The sequence below is a fragment of the Corvus hawaiiensis genome, chromosome 2 (genome assembly GCF_020740725.1).
Source record: "Corvus hawaiiensis isolate bCorHaw1 chromosome 2, bCorHaw1.pri.cur, whole genome shotgun sequence".
Taxonomy (NCBI): domain Eukaryota; kingdom Metazoa; phylum Chordata; class Aves; order Passeriformes; family Corvidae; genus Corvus; species Corvus hawaiiensis.
Genome location: NC_063214.1, coordinates 122073780 through 122093212, shown reverse-complemented (window position 1 = coordinate 122093212; position 19433 = coordinate 122073780). Strand labels below are relative to the sequence as shown.

The 19433-nt window shown below is 43.5% G+C and overlaps 1 protein-coding gene across 1 annotated transcript in view; it reads left to right on the top strand.

Moving 5' to 3' along the window:
- Positions 1-1023: 1023 nt before the first annotated feature.
- Positions 1024-19433, top strand: part of RCAN1 (regulator of calcineurin 1) — a 34109-nt gene continuing 15699 nt past the window's right edge. The window contains exon 1 of the mRNA XM_048291462.1: positions 1024-1284. Within this exon, the coding sequence (XP_048147419.1) occupies positions 1099-1284 (186 nt within the window). The 5' untranslated portion in view covers positions 1024-1098. The remainder of the gene's footprint in view (positions 1285-19433) is intronic.

The window sequence follows — 19433 nt, the reverse complement described above, 5'->3', positions numbered from 1 at the left end:
CTTGGGCCTCCCCCCTGGAAGGTGGTGCTACATAGATGTAATAAGAAATATACAAATATACACATAATATTATATTTTTTTAATATAGACATGTGCATGTATAGTATTAGATATAAAAACATAATAAATACATAATAAAAATGTTTGTCTAGGTCACTTAGGTCAGACTAACCAGCCAAGCACATTTGCAGAATACCAAGGGTAGGACAGGTTGCCCTCAGGGCAGGTAAGAGAATTACAACACACACAGTGGCAATTTTCAGCTGACTTGTTAGTCTTTGAGTAAGGAATTTTTATATTCATCCGGTATTTTTATATAAGTATTTGATATTTATATTATAGACCAGGTTTCTCTGAGCTCCATCCAAGCTGGCCTTGAACACTTCCAGGGATGGGGCATGGAGTACATGTCTTTCTCTCTCTGGCAATAATAAAGTATTATATATACAGTAAATTATATATATACACACATACAGTATAACAGTATACATAGCATATTTTACATGTATTATATATACACCATATATTGTATATATTGCCACATATATGTACATCATTATAGAAAGCACATTTTTATATACTATACACTGTATATTAGATATATACCACATAGGCACACAGCATATTAAACACTGAACATTTTTATACAGAGTATGTTACATATACTGTATAAATATACTATACATACAGTACAGACACTATAGGGTATATGTATTATATACGGCATACTATAGACGGTAAACTTTCGTATGTTATATGATATACAGTGCACACGTATACTACACATGCAATTTGTACTACATGCACAGCACAGATAACACGTACAGTATATTTTAGACATATAGTTTATTCTATAGGTTGCATCCGCGCCGCTCCCTCACGGCGCTGCCCTCACCCAACATGGCGGACGCGGCCTCGCTCGCCACCTGTTGCCGCGGCGATGGCGGCTTCCTATTGGCTCAAAAAGCGCGGGGGGGCGCGGCGGCGGCTTCCGATTGGCTGATGCTGGGCGGGGGCAAAGGAAACAAGATGGCGGGCGGGGGGTGAGAGAAGTCGCCTCCACGACGTCGCCGCGGCCGCCTCCGCTAGCTCCCGGCCATGGAGGAGCCGCCGCTCCGGCAGCCGCTGCCGCCCGGGGAAGGCGAGGAGGAAGGGGAGGAGGAGGAGGAGACGGACGCGGAGTGGAGCTTCGTTGACGGCGAGATGGAGGCGCTGCGGGACCTGCCCACCGCCACCATCGCCTGCAACCTGGACCCACGCGTCTTCCAGGACGGCCCGTACCGGGTGAGCTGGGCCGGGAGCTGTGAGGGGAGCGCGGTGTACGGGGCCGAGGCTGTCGCGGTTCTCTGTGGCCGTCTCCGCCGTCGGGGGGATGAGGGGGCGAGGCTGTGGCTGCGCGTCCCCGCCCGCCCCCTCGGTCCTGCCGGGACCCGGTGCCGGGAGTCCCGTCCCGAGTCCGGGATGAGCTGATCCCGCTCCGCAACTCCCGGGCCGGAGGGTGGAGCCAGGGAGGTCGGGCTCTGCTGCCAGGGAACAGGGACAGGAGGAGAGGGAACGGCCTCAGGCTGGGCCAGGGCAGGCTCAGGGCGGACAGCAGCAGGAATTTCCCCATGGAAAGGGAGCTCAGGCCTTGGCAGGGGCTGCCCAGGGAGGTTTGGAGTGCCCATCCCTGGAGGTGTCCCAGGAAGGGCTGGAGGTGGCACTCAGTGCTCTGGGCTGGGGACAAGGTGGGCATCGGGCACAGGTCGGACTCGGTGGCTTTGGAGCTCTTTCCAGCCTCGGTGATGCCGTGATTTTGCGACTTTCAACGCCAACAGCTATTTTGCTTTGGTTCCTTTAATTCCTGAACCTGTAGTTCAGGGTGAAGCTCTACATAAAGCAGAAGTGAAATAAAATATCGCTGGACCAGCGCTGAGCATTGTGGTTAAGGTTTTGTTTGGTGCACCCGATGTTGTGGTTTTGGTCTTTTTTTCTTGTTTTTATTGTTGGTTTTGCTATCAAACCCTTCCATACTGAAGGAGATGCTTTTAAACAGATTCGAATTGAATGGAATGGACTTGAAAAATTAGGCAATAATGGTAGTGATTTCTAATCCTGTTAAAATAAATTGGCTGTCTCGTTGTGAAAAACAGCTTGGAGTTGTTGCAGTGTCACAGCTCAGCCCTCCTGGCAGTCACAGTGCCATGGGCAGGGACACCTTCCACTATCCCAGGGTGCTCCAATTCCCATCCAGCCTGGCCTTGGACTCTTCCAGGGATAGGGCTCTGAACACTTGAACCATTTTTCAGTCTTTTTCCTCAATATTCCAATGAATCTCTATCTCCACTTACTTAAATCAGGACAAAGTCTAATATTTCCTTAACAGTACAATAAAAATGGTATTATCTACTTTTTTTTTTTTGTGTTCTTGCTGAGAGCTGCAGCAGGAAGGAATTTAGGCTGATTGCTTAAAATAATAAATTAATTTGAGTTTCATAATCTCAGCATAAACTGTGTTATCTTCACCGTGGATGCCAACATGTACAGATACTGCATAAATTACATTTTTAAGGTAAAGAATGGGGGAGAATTGTCTTGAACTTGAATAAATACCTGTCTCCAGGAGGGAAGAAAAGTCTCAAAGTTTTATAAATAACACAAAAAAAAAGAAAGACAGGTGGAGGTGCTTGGAACTCGGTGATTTATAAATGTGGTAGGTGCACACAAATTTTTTTAACAGATGAAAAATCAGTTTTGGTGTCTGGTCACTGAATTTCAGCTACTGAAATACATAATTTAGCTTCAGTTAATACAGGCAGGGAGCTGGGAAGAGCTAATAACTCTTTAAAGCTGGAAATAAGTGACTTTTATAGGAACACACATGGACTGGCTGCGTTTTTAATTTATTCTGTTGGCCAAATGTCAGGAAGTTGCAGAGAGAGAAAGTGGGACGAGGCCCTAAGGCTGTATCCCAGATTTTGGAAGTGTGAAAGGTGCCCTCAGCTTTAGGATGGTGTAAGAAAAACAGGGTTGTCTTAAAAATGAGGAAAATATTGCATTCTCCCGTGGTGTATCCAGTTTTCCTCAGCATTTGGTGGTTCTGGTGCCCAAGGAAATGCAGATGTTTGTCACTCAAATGTGTCAGGTGATGGTGGTCACACTAAAATGTCACTGTCTGGACCACCTGAGAAAGATTCCAAGATAATTTTAAAAGGCTGCACTTGGTTAGGGGGTGAATTTTAAGAAAATTCACTTAGTTTGGTGTAGAAGGTGCACAGAAAAGTCAAGCCTGTGCAGCAAACACTTGTGTGGAACTTGGTGCTGATGAAGGGGTGAGTAAAGGGGTTGTAAAACAACCTCACAGGTAGTGTTTGTAAATACTCTGTGAATTTTGGTGTGATCAGTGGGTTTGTTCTGTTCTGTGAACTTCCTGCTTTTTCCAGCATATGTAACACTCCTGAAATACCTTTTCTTCGGAGTTAATTTTTTTTTTTCCCCCTTCAGTGGGCCCCTTAATAATCCTGGATTACTCTACTTGAGGAGGGTTGATCCAATCAAAGGTGAGACAGGACAGCTACTGACAACTATTTCTATTTTGCCCTTCTCAAATAATGATTTGTACTGGAAACACTGCTTGAAAATTCCTGTTCTTCCTCCTTTTAAATTTTTTAATATTTTCTTATTGAGGTGTTGATAATCCCAGTTGAGAAATCTGAAGTTTTAAATGGTTTATGATCAGTCTCTTAAAAACAGACCCTCCTGTCAGGGTAATAGTTCTGCTAAATGACAGTTTGTTCTCTGTTTTAATCCTCATAAGAAATAAAAATACCTCTGGAATATTTTTTAATATCAGTCCCAAAATCTTCCAGAGAACACCTAAATACTTGCTCTCAAGTTTTTTATTAAAGCACAATTCAGGAATACCTTTAAATTCTGCTTTTTTTTTTTTTAATTGAAGTACAAAAAATTATCTCAAATGAAAACCTTTTTTCCTGATCTTCAAGTTGTCAAATTACCTTGGAAAATTCAGTTTTGGTTTTCTGAACTTTTACCTGGGACCTGCAGCTTTTTTGGTAGTTTTAATGTTGATTGTGTGCTTGAGGAATTGTAATTCTTTCTTCATCCAACGCACAGATGAGTTTCATTTTTAAAACTGTGCTCCTGTGTACTCATTTATTTCAAAAAAGACGTCAGTAGCGGATTTCCAGAGGCAGCAATTAGGTTTTTCTGTACCTTTCCATCCTCCTCATGTGATACTCCCATTTTTAAGAGCCTTTTTATGTCAGTAGAGGACACTTTGGGGCTTTTTTTATGGAATTTGTGCTGTCAAATTCCAAGTGCAGCGGGTAAAACACTTCCCTGGCTCCTGTTATCCCGAAGGGATGTGGCACGCTTCCCTGCTGACTTTCAGAGTTCTGGGCACAGCCACAGAAGGGCTAAAGAACTTCATGGCATAACTTCATTTATGCCTCTTGCTAAGTGGGTTACCCAGGTGTGCTCTGCCAGTTTCCATTTCCCCTTCATTGTGGGCACCTCTCATTTGGGAAGTGGCAAAGAGGAGCACAAAGAGTTTCTACGAAGAATTTCATTGCTGGGAAAATAATTGGGTTTTAGGGCTAAGAGAGATTTTTGATGGAGACAGTTTTCCTTAGAATGTGTCGAGTTCCTTGAATTCCTTTAAAATATTTCGAAGATTTTGGGGTGAGTCAAAGAGTCTCCATCTCTGGAAGTGTTCCGGAGGTGTCTGGATGTGGCACTTGAGGACATTTTAGGGTGATGGTGGTGCTGCTGGGAACATCACTTCCACCCTTACTGATTCTATGATAATTACCTTAATCTGCTAATTTTTACAAGTTGCTGCAAGTTAATGAACGTAGCAGAAAGTTTTGCATAATTAACAAAAGCTTAAATTCATAGATAATCTGAAAGCAGGTTGTTCTATCATGGTAACAGTTTTTGTCTGGGAAATCTTTGCTAGAAAACTGAATTATTAAAGAAATTCAGCTTGCTGGAAGTGCACTAAAAGTTGAAGTTGAGCCAGTCTGTGTCCTCACAGAACCCCCAGAACTGGCTGGGAAACAGTCTCTGCAATTGTTTATTTAAAAACAAAATATATATATTATATTTGTGCTTGAAGATAAAGCCTAACAAGGTGAGAAATTCCTGCAGTTGTATAACCCAGGAAAAGCAGAGCTGCAGGTGAGCTGAATCCTGGGAATGCTTGTCCAGCTGCCAAATTATTCTTTTCCTTCAGCTTTGTGTGGTTTCACTGCAGAAAAGCCTTTGTGAACTCATCTGAAAATAAAGCTGTTAAATGAGCATTGCTTTTAGACATTTTTAATTGCCCTGCAGACCACTGAAATAATCATGAGGTGGATTTTGGGGTTTTTAGGTACTTAAGGAATTACTTGTGCTTTACAGGAAGTTTAGCAGATTTCACAGGAGTATTTACAAAACTTTCTTTACAAATAGTACTCGATTTTCTGGTAATCTCTTCCTGCCTCAGCCACATGCCTCATAATCCTTTTACTTCAAGTTTGTTAAGCCTCTTAGATCACATTAAAAAGAAAACATTTTAGAAGTAGATTTCCAAAAAGATGAGTGTTTTTACATGTTTACAGATTTTTGTGACCACAACTCTGGTTTTGGCAAAATATTCCCCAATGGGAATGTAAAACTTAATTATTGGCATCTGCATATATTTTGAAAGTTTTCATTCTTTCTCTGCCAAAAAATCTCTTTTTTTTTGTGACGGTGTTCCTAGTTTTCAATGCTTTGCTTTCCAAAAAAAGCCCAGGGTTAAGATTGTGGTTCAAAATCACATCTCAGTAATCTGGATTTACTTTGAACAGTAAAACCATTTAAAAAAATTGGAAATCTTCCATTATGAAAAGTTTTGCTATAGAACCTCTGGCAGTATGTAGTTAAGTGGAGGTATTTTGAGCAGCTTCAGGTTTGTATCACACTTGGACCTTCTGTAGGTCTCTAGATCTGGTGAAAATAGCAAAATAATTATTTCTGTCTCAAAAATCCACTCATTTAAGTCCTTAAAGTGGGATGATCAGTCAATGCTTCAAGCAAACAATACAAATACTTTTATAGGTAGAAATAAAACTGAAATATATAATACTAATATATTTATTTAAATATTAAAATAACTCTTGCTGCACAGGATGATTGTTGGGTGCCTTAAAAATATCTAAACCTGAAAAGCAACGTTGTAAAGGTGTCATAAATAGCCTCAATGTTGGAGATATTAACAAAAATTACTTCCATAGGATCCAGTGCTCCAATCATTAGCTCAAAATCTGGAAAAAAGATCCCACATGAGGTCTGAGCCTACCCCAGGATTAAGAGTTTAATCTTCCTGGAGTGGAAATTTAGGAAAACATTGTCTGGTGAAATCCCTGGGCACACCAAATCTACATCACAGTGCTGTGGAGAGCTTTTCCTTATTTCCTTTGTTTCTGGCTTTTGTAGGAGCAAATTGAGCTTTGTTCCCATACTGCCCCATAATGTTCATAAATTAAACATGAAAACAAGTGCAGAGTTCTAGAGGTGAGACTGGCTTGAAACTCATCCCAAACATCCCTCAATACCATCAGCATTAATAAATTATTAATATCAGCAGTGACTGCACTGTCCCACTCAGAATAGGCTTAGAATTATAAAAAAAAAGTATTTCTAGCAGCAAAAGTTTAATTTTGTGATGGTTTATTGCTGAAGTTGTTTATTCAGTTGGGCAAGTTTCAATAAGCAGTGTTTATAAACTTATAGGTAATACTGGTTATAAATTAATAATGCTACTTGGTGTCATAACTGAAGGTCAGGAGAACTGAAAATGAGGAAAATAATTAAAAAACAATGATGCAAATTAATATATGTATATTAACCAGAAGTTCCAGTCAAGTCTGGGGTTTGTCCTTACATGTGAAAAAATGTAAAATCCCAGGATGGTTTGGGTTGGACGGGACCCCAAGGATGATCCAGCTTGAACCCTGCCTGGGCAGGGATACCTGACCTGGGTGTGTGGGTTTGGTTTAATTTAGGGGTTTATTAATGGTATTTTAACACCTCCCTCAGTGGGCATTTTGGGTAGTTTTCATTGAGGCTGCTTTGGGGTTTTTATCTGTTGTTCTAAGTCTGACCAGCTGCTCTTTTTTTTCCTCCTAGAATATGGGAATATGCTGGGAATGATTGAAGCTGAAATACAGGCTGTGTTCAGTGACCCTGAAGTTGGGACTGAGGTCTAAAATAGGATTTTAAAAATTTTTGTGGGTGTAATGCATAATTAAACTATGGAAGTCATTGTCCTAGAACGTTTGGGAATCCTAGTATTAAAAATGGGGTGGGACTGGTTGATGAGTTGTATTTGCCAAGGACAGGGATTTAGGATATGACAATATCCTAAATAAAGTTTGTGGGGTTCTGTCAGCTTTAGATGGGAGAAGAGTAACCCATAAGTACCTGCTTTACACCTTTTGTCTCTTCCTCCCAGCATTTTTTACTGCCAGAGGTAACCAGAATTAATTTCATGAATGATGGGAGTCATTATTTATTACTGGCCCCACTCATAAAAGCAGAGCTGTCAATACTCAGTGAATTTCTTTTATTAAAACGGAACCTCAGGGATGAACTTCCCTCTGCCCTGTGCAGATCTTCACATGGGTCACAAGTGAAGAGCTGGATTTGGTTTTGCTTTTTGAGGTTTTCTTTGGGGTTATTTTTGTGCTGGCAAACACACTCTTGGTTATTGAGCTGAAAGTCCAAACCTCAGGAGTTGGATTTTAGTTCCTTTTTGTTGCTGAAATACAAAAGGCAGCAGGAAAATGCAACCCCCTGAGCTGCGAGAGAGCATCTCTGGTACAGCAGTGGTTTAGGTGTGGGAGTTCAGGGCTCTTTGATAAATGGGTTTATTGATAATGTCTGTATCACACAGCTTGGAAAAAAATAATCCTGCTATCATTAAAAAGAAAAGAAAAGAAAGTTTTTGCGTTTTAGATACAGCCAAGTAAACCAAAATCACTTGATTTTCTTGCATTGACTGAAAGTCTGTCTGGAAACTTCCCTGAAGGTTTGGGCCTGATTTCAAAACAAGTGTCTGTTTGTATGGAGGCTTCTTAAAATTCAGGCTGTTTTCCAAGTAAGACCTGGCTGAAAGGCGAGGAGAGTTGTTCCTTTCTGTTCTGGAGATGCTGTTTCCTTTCTCTGCAGATAGGAAGCTGAGCTGCTGAACTGCCAGAAGAGGCAAGCTGTATTGTTATCATAAATTGATTTTTTCCCTATTTCCATTTTTTTAGCCGTTCATAATTCATACAGTTAAACAAAACACTTCTGTGGGTTTGTAGTTAAAATATCCTCTCCCTTTCTGATAACCCAGCGAGTGAGATAATATTATTAAATACCTTAAGAATGACTCCCATCTCTGATTATTTTAGGATAGAATTTTTGATAATTATTCAGAGCTGGCTCTGCTGAGAGCTGCAGTAGGAATATATCCATTACTATGGGGAAAAAAAGATGAAATAAGAACCAAAATGTCCATTTCTTGCAGGTTGTGATGTTAAATAGTAAGAGAGAGTTTCTTGTGGCAACCAGAACTTGAGGAGAGCGAATCAGTGGGAATTCCCGAGGTGTTTGCCCAGTTTCTGGGGTGTGTGGCCAGTGCTTTGCAGGATGCATTGGCCCTTGGGCCAGATCCCATCCAGCTGAGAGCCAGGATTGCCTGGCTCATGGAAACTCTGATTAAGGGCTTGAATTTTCCTGAGGCTCCAGGATGAAACAGCTGCTGGGGCAGGCGGTGGAAAGTATGAACAGCTCCTGCTGGGGTTGTGTAACCCAGAGAAAATTGGCTCAGAGCAGGTGAGATCAGTGGGGCCTCTCTAAATCCCTCTGGGTTCGTGTTCACACCTCATCACAGCACTGTGACCCCCCTAAAGGGAGCCCGCCCCTAAGGCAGGAGCAAAGCTTCCCATCTGCAGTGGGGTATGTTCCCCTTGGGAAGGGTTCACAATCTGTGTAAGGTATAGAGCAACTTTAAACGCATTTTACAAGTTTTTTCTGGGCTCTATCCCAACATGAAAGCTCTTTACCTCGCCCAGAGCAGCTGAAGTGCAGGAATTCTTCCCAGGAGGTGGTTTAAGGAGGGATTGTTCACGTTTCTTCCTTCCTAAGCTGCCAAAGTCGAATTCTCTTCTTATCTACTACACTGCAATGATGTTTTCATCTCCCCTGGTGGAAAAAAGGCAAATCCAAGCATTTCTATAGCAGAAGTAGGAAGGAGATGCAGAACTGTGTTGGCTTTCAGCAAGTGTGAGTTCCTAACCCAAAACCCACTGTCTGGAATATTCAGGAATTTAAAATGTTTTCAGGACTTATTTTCTAATGCTGTTTTTTTTTGTCCCTTCAGTCAAAACAGGTGGGTTCTTGCCATATAAATAAATAAATTAAATGCATCCTCAAAGCTCTGTTGTTAAATACCTTAAAAGCTTTAAATGCCAGTGTGCTGCTGATGTGTCACTAATTAATGTATAAGAAAATTACAGTGTATCAGACATTAACCTCACCAAAAATGCAGGTTTTTTGGGATAAATTCCAGACTTTTCTGTGGCTCCTTTTATTATCTTTTATCATCTTACCAAAGCCTGGTTGGACAGGGCTTGGAGCAACCTGGGATAGTGGAAGGGGGGTTGGAATTAGATGATCTTCCAACCCAACCATTCCATGATCTTTATTAGTATTTTTTAAATGCTTTTGAAATTTCCAGGTACACTTGATTTGTTCTTTGAAGTGCAGTAACTTGTAATTGCTTTGGGTTTTTTCCTACCCTCCCAGAACATTCTTAGAAAATATTTTTGAAATTTATCTTCCAGTCTTCCTTCTGTGACTGCAGTGGAAAATGTCATTCTTTAAAGATCACACAAATACCAGCCTGCTTCTGACCAGCTCCTGTGGTTTTCTAAAGCCTCCTGCATTTGTGTTTAGTTTTTTATTTCCTTTTGTTTTTCCCTTAGTCACAGAGGATGTGTCAGAGGATGAACACGCAACTTTTGCTTGCCTGGGATGATATCTTTAATATTTGAATTAAACAAATCCTGCTGTCATGTTAGAAGGAGCTAGAAATTAAAACAACCCCAAACACCTGCTGTTTTCATTCTTATCTTTGCTCTCCCTCAAGTTGTAGTTTTGGCATAAAGCAGCTGCATTTTTCATGATAATAAATTGTTAACTACAGAAGTATTTTTCATCCTACTCTATCAGGATTATGGTCATATCTTCACTCAGTGGGACAGTTCTTGTACCTGTCTGAAAAAACACGGCTGAAAAAACACCATAAAAATGTAGAAAAATACTTTAGGGACAACTGCTTTACCTATTAGAATTTATTTATTATTTTTTTACTTTTCAGAAATGGCAGTTAAATGTGAAAAGAAAAAAAAAAAATCCTAAACCTCTGACCCTACAGATGATCCAGTCCTGAAGGTGTGTGGGAAAGCATGACATAGCTGCAAAGTGTTTGCCAATCAAAGGGAATTAACCAGTGTAAAATAATGTGCAGCTGGTTAATTCTTAGGCACTGCTGGGAGTCCATTTTCCCTTCCACAGTTCACAGGGGTGATTTTGGAGCTCTTTAGCTCTGGAAATGTTCAGAAAAATGTTTTTATTTAATGGAATCGTAGGATGGCTGGGATTGGAAGGGACATCATGTATGGTCTAATTCCACCCCTGCCATGGCAGGGACACCTCCCACTGTCCCAGGCTGCTCCAAGCCCCAATGTCCAGCCTGGCCTTGGGCACTGCCAGGGATCCAGGGGCAGCCCCAGCTGCTCTGGGCACCCTGTGCCAGGGCCTGCCCACCCTGCCAGGGAACAATTCCTGCCCAATCTCCCATCCAGCCCTGCCCTCTGGCACTGGGAAGCCATTCCCTGGCTCCTGGCCCTCCAGCCCTTGTGGAATAGTGGACTTTGGTTAAATTAAGATTATTTTAGTGACTGTCTCTGGTAGATTCCCATGGATTCATCAGTGCAGGAAGTAAACAAGGAGTGAGATCAAGCCCATTGTACTTTGCAGTCTGGGGGGGATGAGGAGGAGTCTGGTGTGACACAGCTGGGACCTGGGTTGGTGCTATTTAGGGATCACTTTGGGCTAGGAAACAAATGCTGACAGTGGGGGCTATTTTTGAAAGGTGTTTATTTCTCACAGTTCATCAGCTACTGGAGTTATTTGTAGTAGATCCATCCTTTTCGGAGCCTTGGTGAGTAATGAAGCAGAAGGGATGGGATGCTTTAAAAGGTAAAATCTAACAAACTCCTGAAGAAATAAATTAAAAAAATCCTTGGTTCTAGGAGGAGCAGATGGAACGATGTGATTGAGTTGTTGATCACTCAGTGATTGCAAGTTGGAAAGCAGAGTTACTTAAATCTTCCTTCTGTGTCACCCTGTCCTGGACCAAACCTGGTTTAAACTCCCCCAGTTCAGTGTTTGGTGCTGATGGTTTAATCATCATTAGTAGGAGAGCAGTTCCCCCATCATTTTATCCTTAAAAACTGCCCAAGTGTAAACTCTAAGCACAAGGGAAAGGATCCTGTGAAAGCTGAGTGACAGGAGAACAAAATCCAGCTGCACCCATGAGGATCTGGGGAAAAAGATTGGATCAATAAATCTAAACCCAAACAATCACCATAAACAGAGAAGTGCTGAAAGACTTCAATGTGTCAACCCAATGAGGTCGGCCTGAAAGTGAATAATCTTTATTTTTTTTAAAATAGATTGGATGTGGGACACCAAATTCACTAACGAGCAGAGATCTCTGACTGTATTTATTTCATGAAATTGCAAATTATTGTTTAATCTCTCTTCCTCCCCAGTTATTTGGAGTCTCCCTTTCTTGCTGACTGTCCTGGTTAGGACTTTGCCTTGCAAATGGTCTGATTTGAAGACTCCCTAATTTGGCATTTCAATCTGTAAAGCCCTTGCAGTGGTGTTGAGGTTGCAAAGGTAGAACTGGAAATGCTGTTGTAAGCTCTTTTTTTGCTCTGCTGGACAGGTTGGAAATGTCAGCTGTAATTTTCTGCTTTGGATTTAGAAACAATCAAGGTGGAGGCTGTTGGATCAAGTGACTTTAAGAAGTGACCAGTTTGTGGTGGTTAAAGATATAAAATACAGTGTTTGTGAAACTCTGCCTCCTGAAAGGGTCTCTGTTAATCGTGCCCAGGCTGTTTTTATGGAGAACACTTGAGCACATTCATGTGCTTTCCTCCTAGTCCAGCTTGTGCAATTAAACACTCCAGGCTTTTTAGAGGAGTAGTTCAATCAAAACCCAGTCCATCTGGAAAAAATGATAAGCCTCAGCTGGTCACATGGGGATGGGCCTTATGTCAGTGTTTGCTGAAAGGCTGAGCACACAGTATGAGTTTTTCCTTTGACTGGGACGTTGTTGTTACAGGAGCTTAATGAGGTTCCTCAGAAATACCTTGGAGAGTGGCACCAACAGCAAACACACCAAGAATAGCTCAGGGCAGGGCCCTCATGGGAGCTTTGTACCTTTCTGCCTTCACTGGGGGAAAAGGATTGAGGGGGATTTTCCAAAACAGGGGTTGGGGGCTAAAAGAACCCGTAAACAAGAATTCTGAAAGCAGTCATGGGTCCCAGCACAGGGAGGACGTGGAGCTGCTGGAGAGAGGCCAGAGGAGGCACCAGGATGAGCAGAGGGATGGAGCAGCTCTGCTGGGAGGAAAGGCTGCGAGAGCTGGGATTGTTCAGCCTGGAGAGGAGAAGCTTTGGGCTGAGCTCAGTGTGGCTTTGCAGGGCCTGAAGGAGCTGCAGGAAAGCTGGAGAGAGACAATTCCCAAGGGCTGGAGGGTCAGGAGCCAGGGAATGGCTTCCCAGTGCCAGAGGGCAGGGCTGGATGGGAGATTGGGCAGGAATTGTTCCCTGGCAGGGTGGGCAGGCCCTGGCACAGGGTGCCCAGAGCAGCTGGGGCTGCCCCTGGATCCCTGGCAGTGCCCAAGGCCAGGCTGGACATTGGGGCTGGGAGCAGCCTGGCACAGTGGGAGGTGTCCCTGCCATGGCAGGGGTGGAACAAGGTGGTCTTTGATGTCCCTTCCATCCCAAACCATTCCATGATTCATTTTAAGATCAAAACAGGTTTCCAGTGTTGTAAAATGTTCCAAGTGAAGGTTAAATAATAAATCTGATGGCGATAACACACTTGGATGGATTTTTTAAGGTTTCAAAGAATCCTTTTTTGGTTTAGGTTGGGAGGGACCTCAAAGCCCATCCAGTGCCAGCCCTGCCATGGCAGGGACACCTCCCACTGTGCCAGGCTGCTCCCAGCCCCAATGTCCAGCCTGGCCTTGGGCACTGCCAGGGATCCAGGGGCAGCCACAGCCTCTCTGGGCAGTGATAACAGAAGTTGTTTCCAGTGGAATTGCACAGAAGCAGCAACCCAGGTATAAATAATGTGGGAAATGTCCCAGGGAGCTTTAGTATCCCCATAACGGATCTGCATGGTAATCAAAGTGAGATTCCCTTGAATTTCTTTAGGAAAATGGGAGGAGATGAGGGGCCTGGGAGCTACTTTGAAGACTTAATTTAAGTAGCACCCTCCAGACTCAGCTGAATCAGAGGCTGACCAGGACTTTGATCAGGTCTAAGTTGGTCTCACTGCTGTGTGTTGGGTTTAACTGGCACCTGAGGGATTTTAGAAACCAGTCAGGCAAGGAGTCTCAGGGAGCTTGTAATTATTTCACAGCCCCTCTATGTAAAAAAACTCTGTAATGTTGTGACTTCCAAGAAAATAATGACATTCAATAGGTGGTCCAAGTATTCAGGGAGGCTTCTTCTGAATTTCCTTTAAATAAAAGTAAAATTAAAAAAACCCTGGTTTTTAGGCTTCTAAGGCTGGAGTTCTAATAAATCAGGATATGTTGGGAATGGGGTGAAAGATATGTTGCAACATAAGTTTTGTTTTTTCTCATATTTAGGGGAAAAAATAATTAAATCAGAGCTGGTAGAATGAAGTTGTTAAACTGCTGTTTGTCTCTAAAGAGAGGGAGAGGCACAAGGATTCACAGTTAGAAGCCAGCCCAGGAGAATCTCCTGCTTTCCATACCTTCCAGACTTTGGGAAATGTTTTCCAGGAAAGCTGAGTACAGCCGTGAATCACTTATGGAAAACCCAGTGGAAGGAATTAGTCAAAGAAATGCTGCAGTGGCCTATCAGGAAATGGGGCAGATTTCCATGATTTTATACAAATCATGGGACATCAATTTTAAAAAGCTCTCATTAAAAGAGCAAGCGAAAAGTTGCTGCTCATTGACTTTCTAAAAATGCTTATTTTGAAATAAATATGACTTTTAATGCCAGCCAAAAGGGCTTTTCTCTGAACTTGCTTTTCCTCCCTGTATTTTCCTGCTGGCATAATTAAGGAATTTGAGCGGAAACTGGCAGTGAATGGTGTCCTCACAGGCAGTAAACTGGCCAAGGATTTCTTTACTGGTTGCTAATGAATTTATTATTTCATGTTATCAGTGTTAATTATCAGCCAAGTTCTCCAGTCTCTGCTTTGCCCCTGGAAATGCCTGCAAGTGTGTGAACTTCCATGGTTTTCCCACTGGCAGGTGTGAGCTGAGCAGTGTTCATTACTCTGGTGTTACAGGGCCAAAAAAAACCAGAAGTGCCACAAAACAGTGGGGAGGGTGAGGGAGTGCAGCTTTCAGTGTTCCTTGGAGTGAATCCTGGGGCAATTTTTGTGATGGGGCTCTGGATCCAAATGTCTGGGGCAGCTCCTGGGGTTTGGAAAGGAGCTGCTTTGGAAAGAGTTGCTTCTATCCTTTCAGAGATGTGAAGGTGAATATTGAATGCCTGACAGATCCCACTTTTTGCAGCTCCCACTTCCTTGCCAAGAGCTGCCTCTGCCAAAGGTGGTGCATCCAAGATTTTTAGGGAGCTGCAGAGGAAGCTGGTTTGTGTTTGGGTTTTTCTTGATGGCTTGGTGAGGGTTTTTTGTTTTGTTGTGTGCTGGGTTTGGTGTTAGTGGTTTCTTTTCCTGTGGGAACAGCTTGTGCAGGGATATATTCTGGATTCAACCAGCCAGCTCAGGTGGAATAGGTTGAATATTTGTTATTAATAAATGAAAGGTGCTGCCTTTATTTTGTGTTCAGCTGTTCTGAACTGTCCTGCTCAGCTCCTGGGCTGCTTTGGGAACAGGGCAAAGTAATGGAATGGTGCTTAAACACCTTAAATTTCCTTGGAAAGTGGATGGTGCCTCACTTTCAGTTAGATCCACCTGAAGAAATTTTTGACCAGAAAGGGCTTTTAAAAGTTAATTCTCAGCCATTCAAGATCCCACAGAGATGAGCACTCTCCTCCTCTCCAGAGCCAAGCTTGACTCTCTCACTGCACCTCTCCATCCGTTGGAATTCTTATTTCTCCACAATTTTTGTCCACTTTCCAATGCCTCAGAGAACCATTTGGAGCTCTTCCTGTCACTTCTGGCCTTTGATTCTTAAAACCCAAAGCCTGCATCCTCTGCTTTTCATTTCTCCCTTGTCTTTTAACCCTTTTACTTGATGGAAATTTTCTAAGAGGCTCCAGACATTCCAATTTTTGGCCACTCTCTGATGATTTGGAGAAATGTCTCTCAAGATGACTTGAAGAAAACTCCCTCTGTCTTTAAGGGACATTTTCCTTCCCTGAAGGAACTCTTTCAAAGGCAAACTCAATACCTTTTTTTTCCAGATCATTCTTGAAAGGATTAAGTTGTGTTCAGAGGAGATTATCCCTGAGTGATGTCTGAATAAGGGGTTTGGGCTCCCAGTCCTTGGAGTGAGTGGAGAGTGCTCCTCAGAAATTCCCAGCCTTTTATCCTGCTCTTTGTTTTCCCCTTTCAGTGAGAACAAACTCCGTGTGGGCTTTCTAACATAACACCTTCCCCAGGCATTCAGCAGCCATAAATATTCCCTGTGTTTTCCAGAGAGACTCTGGCTACTCTGGGCTGAGTGGATTGGAGCTCCCAAGTGCGGGGTGGGGATGAGCAGGAAAGAATTCCAGTGCTGATCGGGCTTTCAGGTGGATTAGGGATAAATGAGCATCATAATTCTTCATCTCGGGTTCCTTTGTTCCAAAATACCAATTTTTGAACAAAGCAGAGAGATATCTGGATTTTCCTTAGAGGGTTTTGTTCTTCCCTCAGCAGGTTTGGTTGAAAATCCTGGATTGCATAGGCGTTGGAATGTTTTTCTAAATGGAATGATTTTTTTTAAGATGAGTAGAAAAATAATTGCTACTAAATACTGAAAATGAAAATGTTTATTCCTTTTGAGTACCCAGATGAGGGCAGAATTGTCATCAATTCCCTATGGATCATTTGAGTATATTCCCTGCAGGAGTGGAAACGTGTTGGAAAAAGCCTTTACATTTTGGAACATACCTGCCCCATTCAAAAGTTTTCTAAATGAGGCTGGTGGTTACTCAGATACTCTGTAGTGGAATTTCCAAATGCCCACTTTTGTGTTAGCACTCATTGAACAGGAATTTAGTGTTTAATGGTTGGAAATGGAAGTGTAAGTCATGGATTTTTCCAAGGATGGAAGAAGCACAGTGTAGGTATTTATTTTTTCAGATGCTTGGCTGGAAAACTGTCTCCCATGGAATCTGTAAATGGCCCTTGTGTGACAGAGCACAACTCTGGATATTTTATTTGAATATATTTGGATCTCTTAATGCAAAAATGACACCAGCTCATGCATTTGAAGTTATTAAAATGTATCCTGTAAGTCTTCAGGAAAAACAGCTCCTTCTTGGCACTGCAGTTGGAATTTGCATTAAAAAACCATCAGGGTTTTTTTAATCCCTCAGTGGAGTCATTGTGGAGTGGCTGCAGGTTGTGTGGGAATTCAGCACTTGGCTTCCCAGGAGCCTCCCTGATGTCCACAGCTGCTCCCCATTCCCACTTCCTTGGGCAGAACTCGGGATCCCTCAGCATTCCAGCCTTCTGCTGGAAGGGGACACAGCTCCAGGGAGCAGGCCTGCAAATAAATGTTTGTAATTGCAGTAGGAATTAATTGGAGTAGGATTTCTGCCCAGATTCCCCAGCTCCAGGAGTGTTTGGACAGCGCTGCCAGGGCACTGGGATTGTTGGGGTGTCCATGCAGGGCCAGGAGCTGGATCCATGATCTTATGGGTCCCTTCCACTCAGAATATTCCGTAGTTCTTCTTTTGATATAATAGCAGTAGATACAGGAAATGTTCTGGAAGATTTTCTTTCTTCTGTCGCAGAAACAGCTGTTGAACTCAGATCCAGAAAGTTAGGAAGTGAAACTGGAGCAAGCCTGGGTTGCACTTCACAGACCTCTGGAATAGGTGAGAATTTAAAGTGAAGGAGGAAGAAATAGGGTTGGAACTTTCAAGAAGTTTTTACAACAGTGTGTGGGGACAGGACATGAGGTAGTGGCTTCAAACGGATGGAGGGGAGGGAAGGTTTAGATTGGCTATAAGGAAAAGAAACTTCCCTGGGAGGGTGGGCAGGCCCTGGCACAGGGTGCCCAGAGCAGCTGGGGCTGCCCCTGGATCCCTGGAAGTGTCCAAGGCCAAGCTGGACATTGGGGCTTGGAGCAGCCTGGCACAGTGGAAGGTGTCCCTGCCCATGGCAGGGGTGGCACTGGGTGGTCTTTGATGTCCCTTCCATCCCCAACCAGTCTGGGATTAAATGGTAAACAAAATTGTCTTCCAGGTTTTAGGGTTCCCCTGAGGAAAACCTGCTTGTTCCAAATCATTCTCCACAGCTTTTTCATTTGCTGCACAGTAATCAGACTGCTGTTCCTTCAGCAAATGACATCAGGGAGTGATAATAGCTCTGGGAGGGCTTGGATCAGCTGGATCCATCAGTGAGGGGGAGCAGCCCATGGAATGACACCTGTGTATTATCCTGGCTGTAAGGCTACACCCAATTCTCAAAAGCCATCTGGAACATCTGAGAAGCAGCCTCTGGGAGCAGGGACCACCAAGACCCTCCTCTGAAGAAAGGTGGCACTTGGCTGTTATTGGGGGGAGCAAATAGAATGTTCACTGCAGTGATGGCCCAGGCTGCCTGTTTTACTGCCCTGAGCCTTGAGGAACGTGCATCTGTCCTGGGGAAACTCCAACCTGCAGAATTTGAAGGCCTTCAATAGGAAAATGCAGGTGAAACTAAGAAGGGAAAACTCCCCTGGCCCAGCCTGAGGCCGCTCCCTCTCCTCCTGTCCCTGTTCCCTGGCAGCAGAGCCCGACCCCCCCGGCTGCCCCCTCCTGTCAGGGACTTGTGCAGAGCCACAAGGTCCCCCCTGAGCCTCCTTTGCTCCAGCCTGAGCCCCTTTCCCAGCTCCCTCAGCCGCTCCTGGGGCTCCAGCCCCTTCCCAGCTCCCTTCCCTGCCCTGGACACGCTCCAGCCCCTTTGACTTTCAGAATAGATTTGGAAACAAAGCCTTTTGGTTGCTCAAAGAAAAAGTAGTTGGGCTTTTTTAATTGCTTTACCTGAACCTTTAATATGCACTGATTGACTCTTGATTTAGATGTTGAGTAGGGAATACAGGCAGGCTGACACAGATTCATTCCTTTTGCTTTTTTTCCTCTGTACTGACCTTTTGTCTTTACCTCCTTCATTATCTGGAATGTACAAAGTGAGATAAAAATACCTTGACTTTTTTGGTCTTCTCAGAAAAGTTTCAGGGGAGATGGAATCATATTGAACTAAAATTTCCACCTGCCTTTTAGTGTTGCTGTGATGATCACTGTGTGTGTCATCAAGCCAGGGAGCCAAATAAATATTTTTTTCCTCAAGGAATATTTAAAAGACATTATAGAGTGTATATATGTTTTGAAGACAGAGTCTTTAATACATCTTGGAATCACAGAATTGGGTTGGAAGGGACCTTAAAGCCCATCCAGTGCCACCCCTGCCATGGCAGGGACACCTCCCACTGTGCCAGGCTGCTCCAAGCCCCAATGTCCAGCCTGGCCTTGGGCACTGCCAGGGATCCAGGGGCAGCCCCAGCTGCTCTGGGCACCCTGTGCCAGGGCCTGCCCACCCTCCCAGGGAACAATTCCTGCCCAAGATCCCATCCAGCCCTGCCCTCTGGCACTGGGAAGCCATTCCCTGTGTCCTGGCCCTCCAGCCCTTGGGAATTGTCTCTCTCCAGCTTTCTTGCAGCTCCTTCAGGTACTGGAATCTGAATCTGGATCCCAACCTTACACAAACACCTCAGAATTTAACTTCTGAAAACTGCTCTCCTGTAAAATACGTTGTGTCTTTATCACTGCTCTTACACATGAGATCAAAGCTGATCTCAGCTTATTGGCTCTGGATGCTTTTAAATCATAAACCATATTTTGCTTCAGTGTTCTGTATCTCACTTATGTTGTGGCTACTGCTGCTGCCAGCTCTAGTATGGAAGGCAGGGATGGGGAAAGGATGT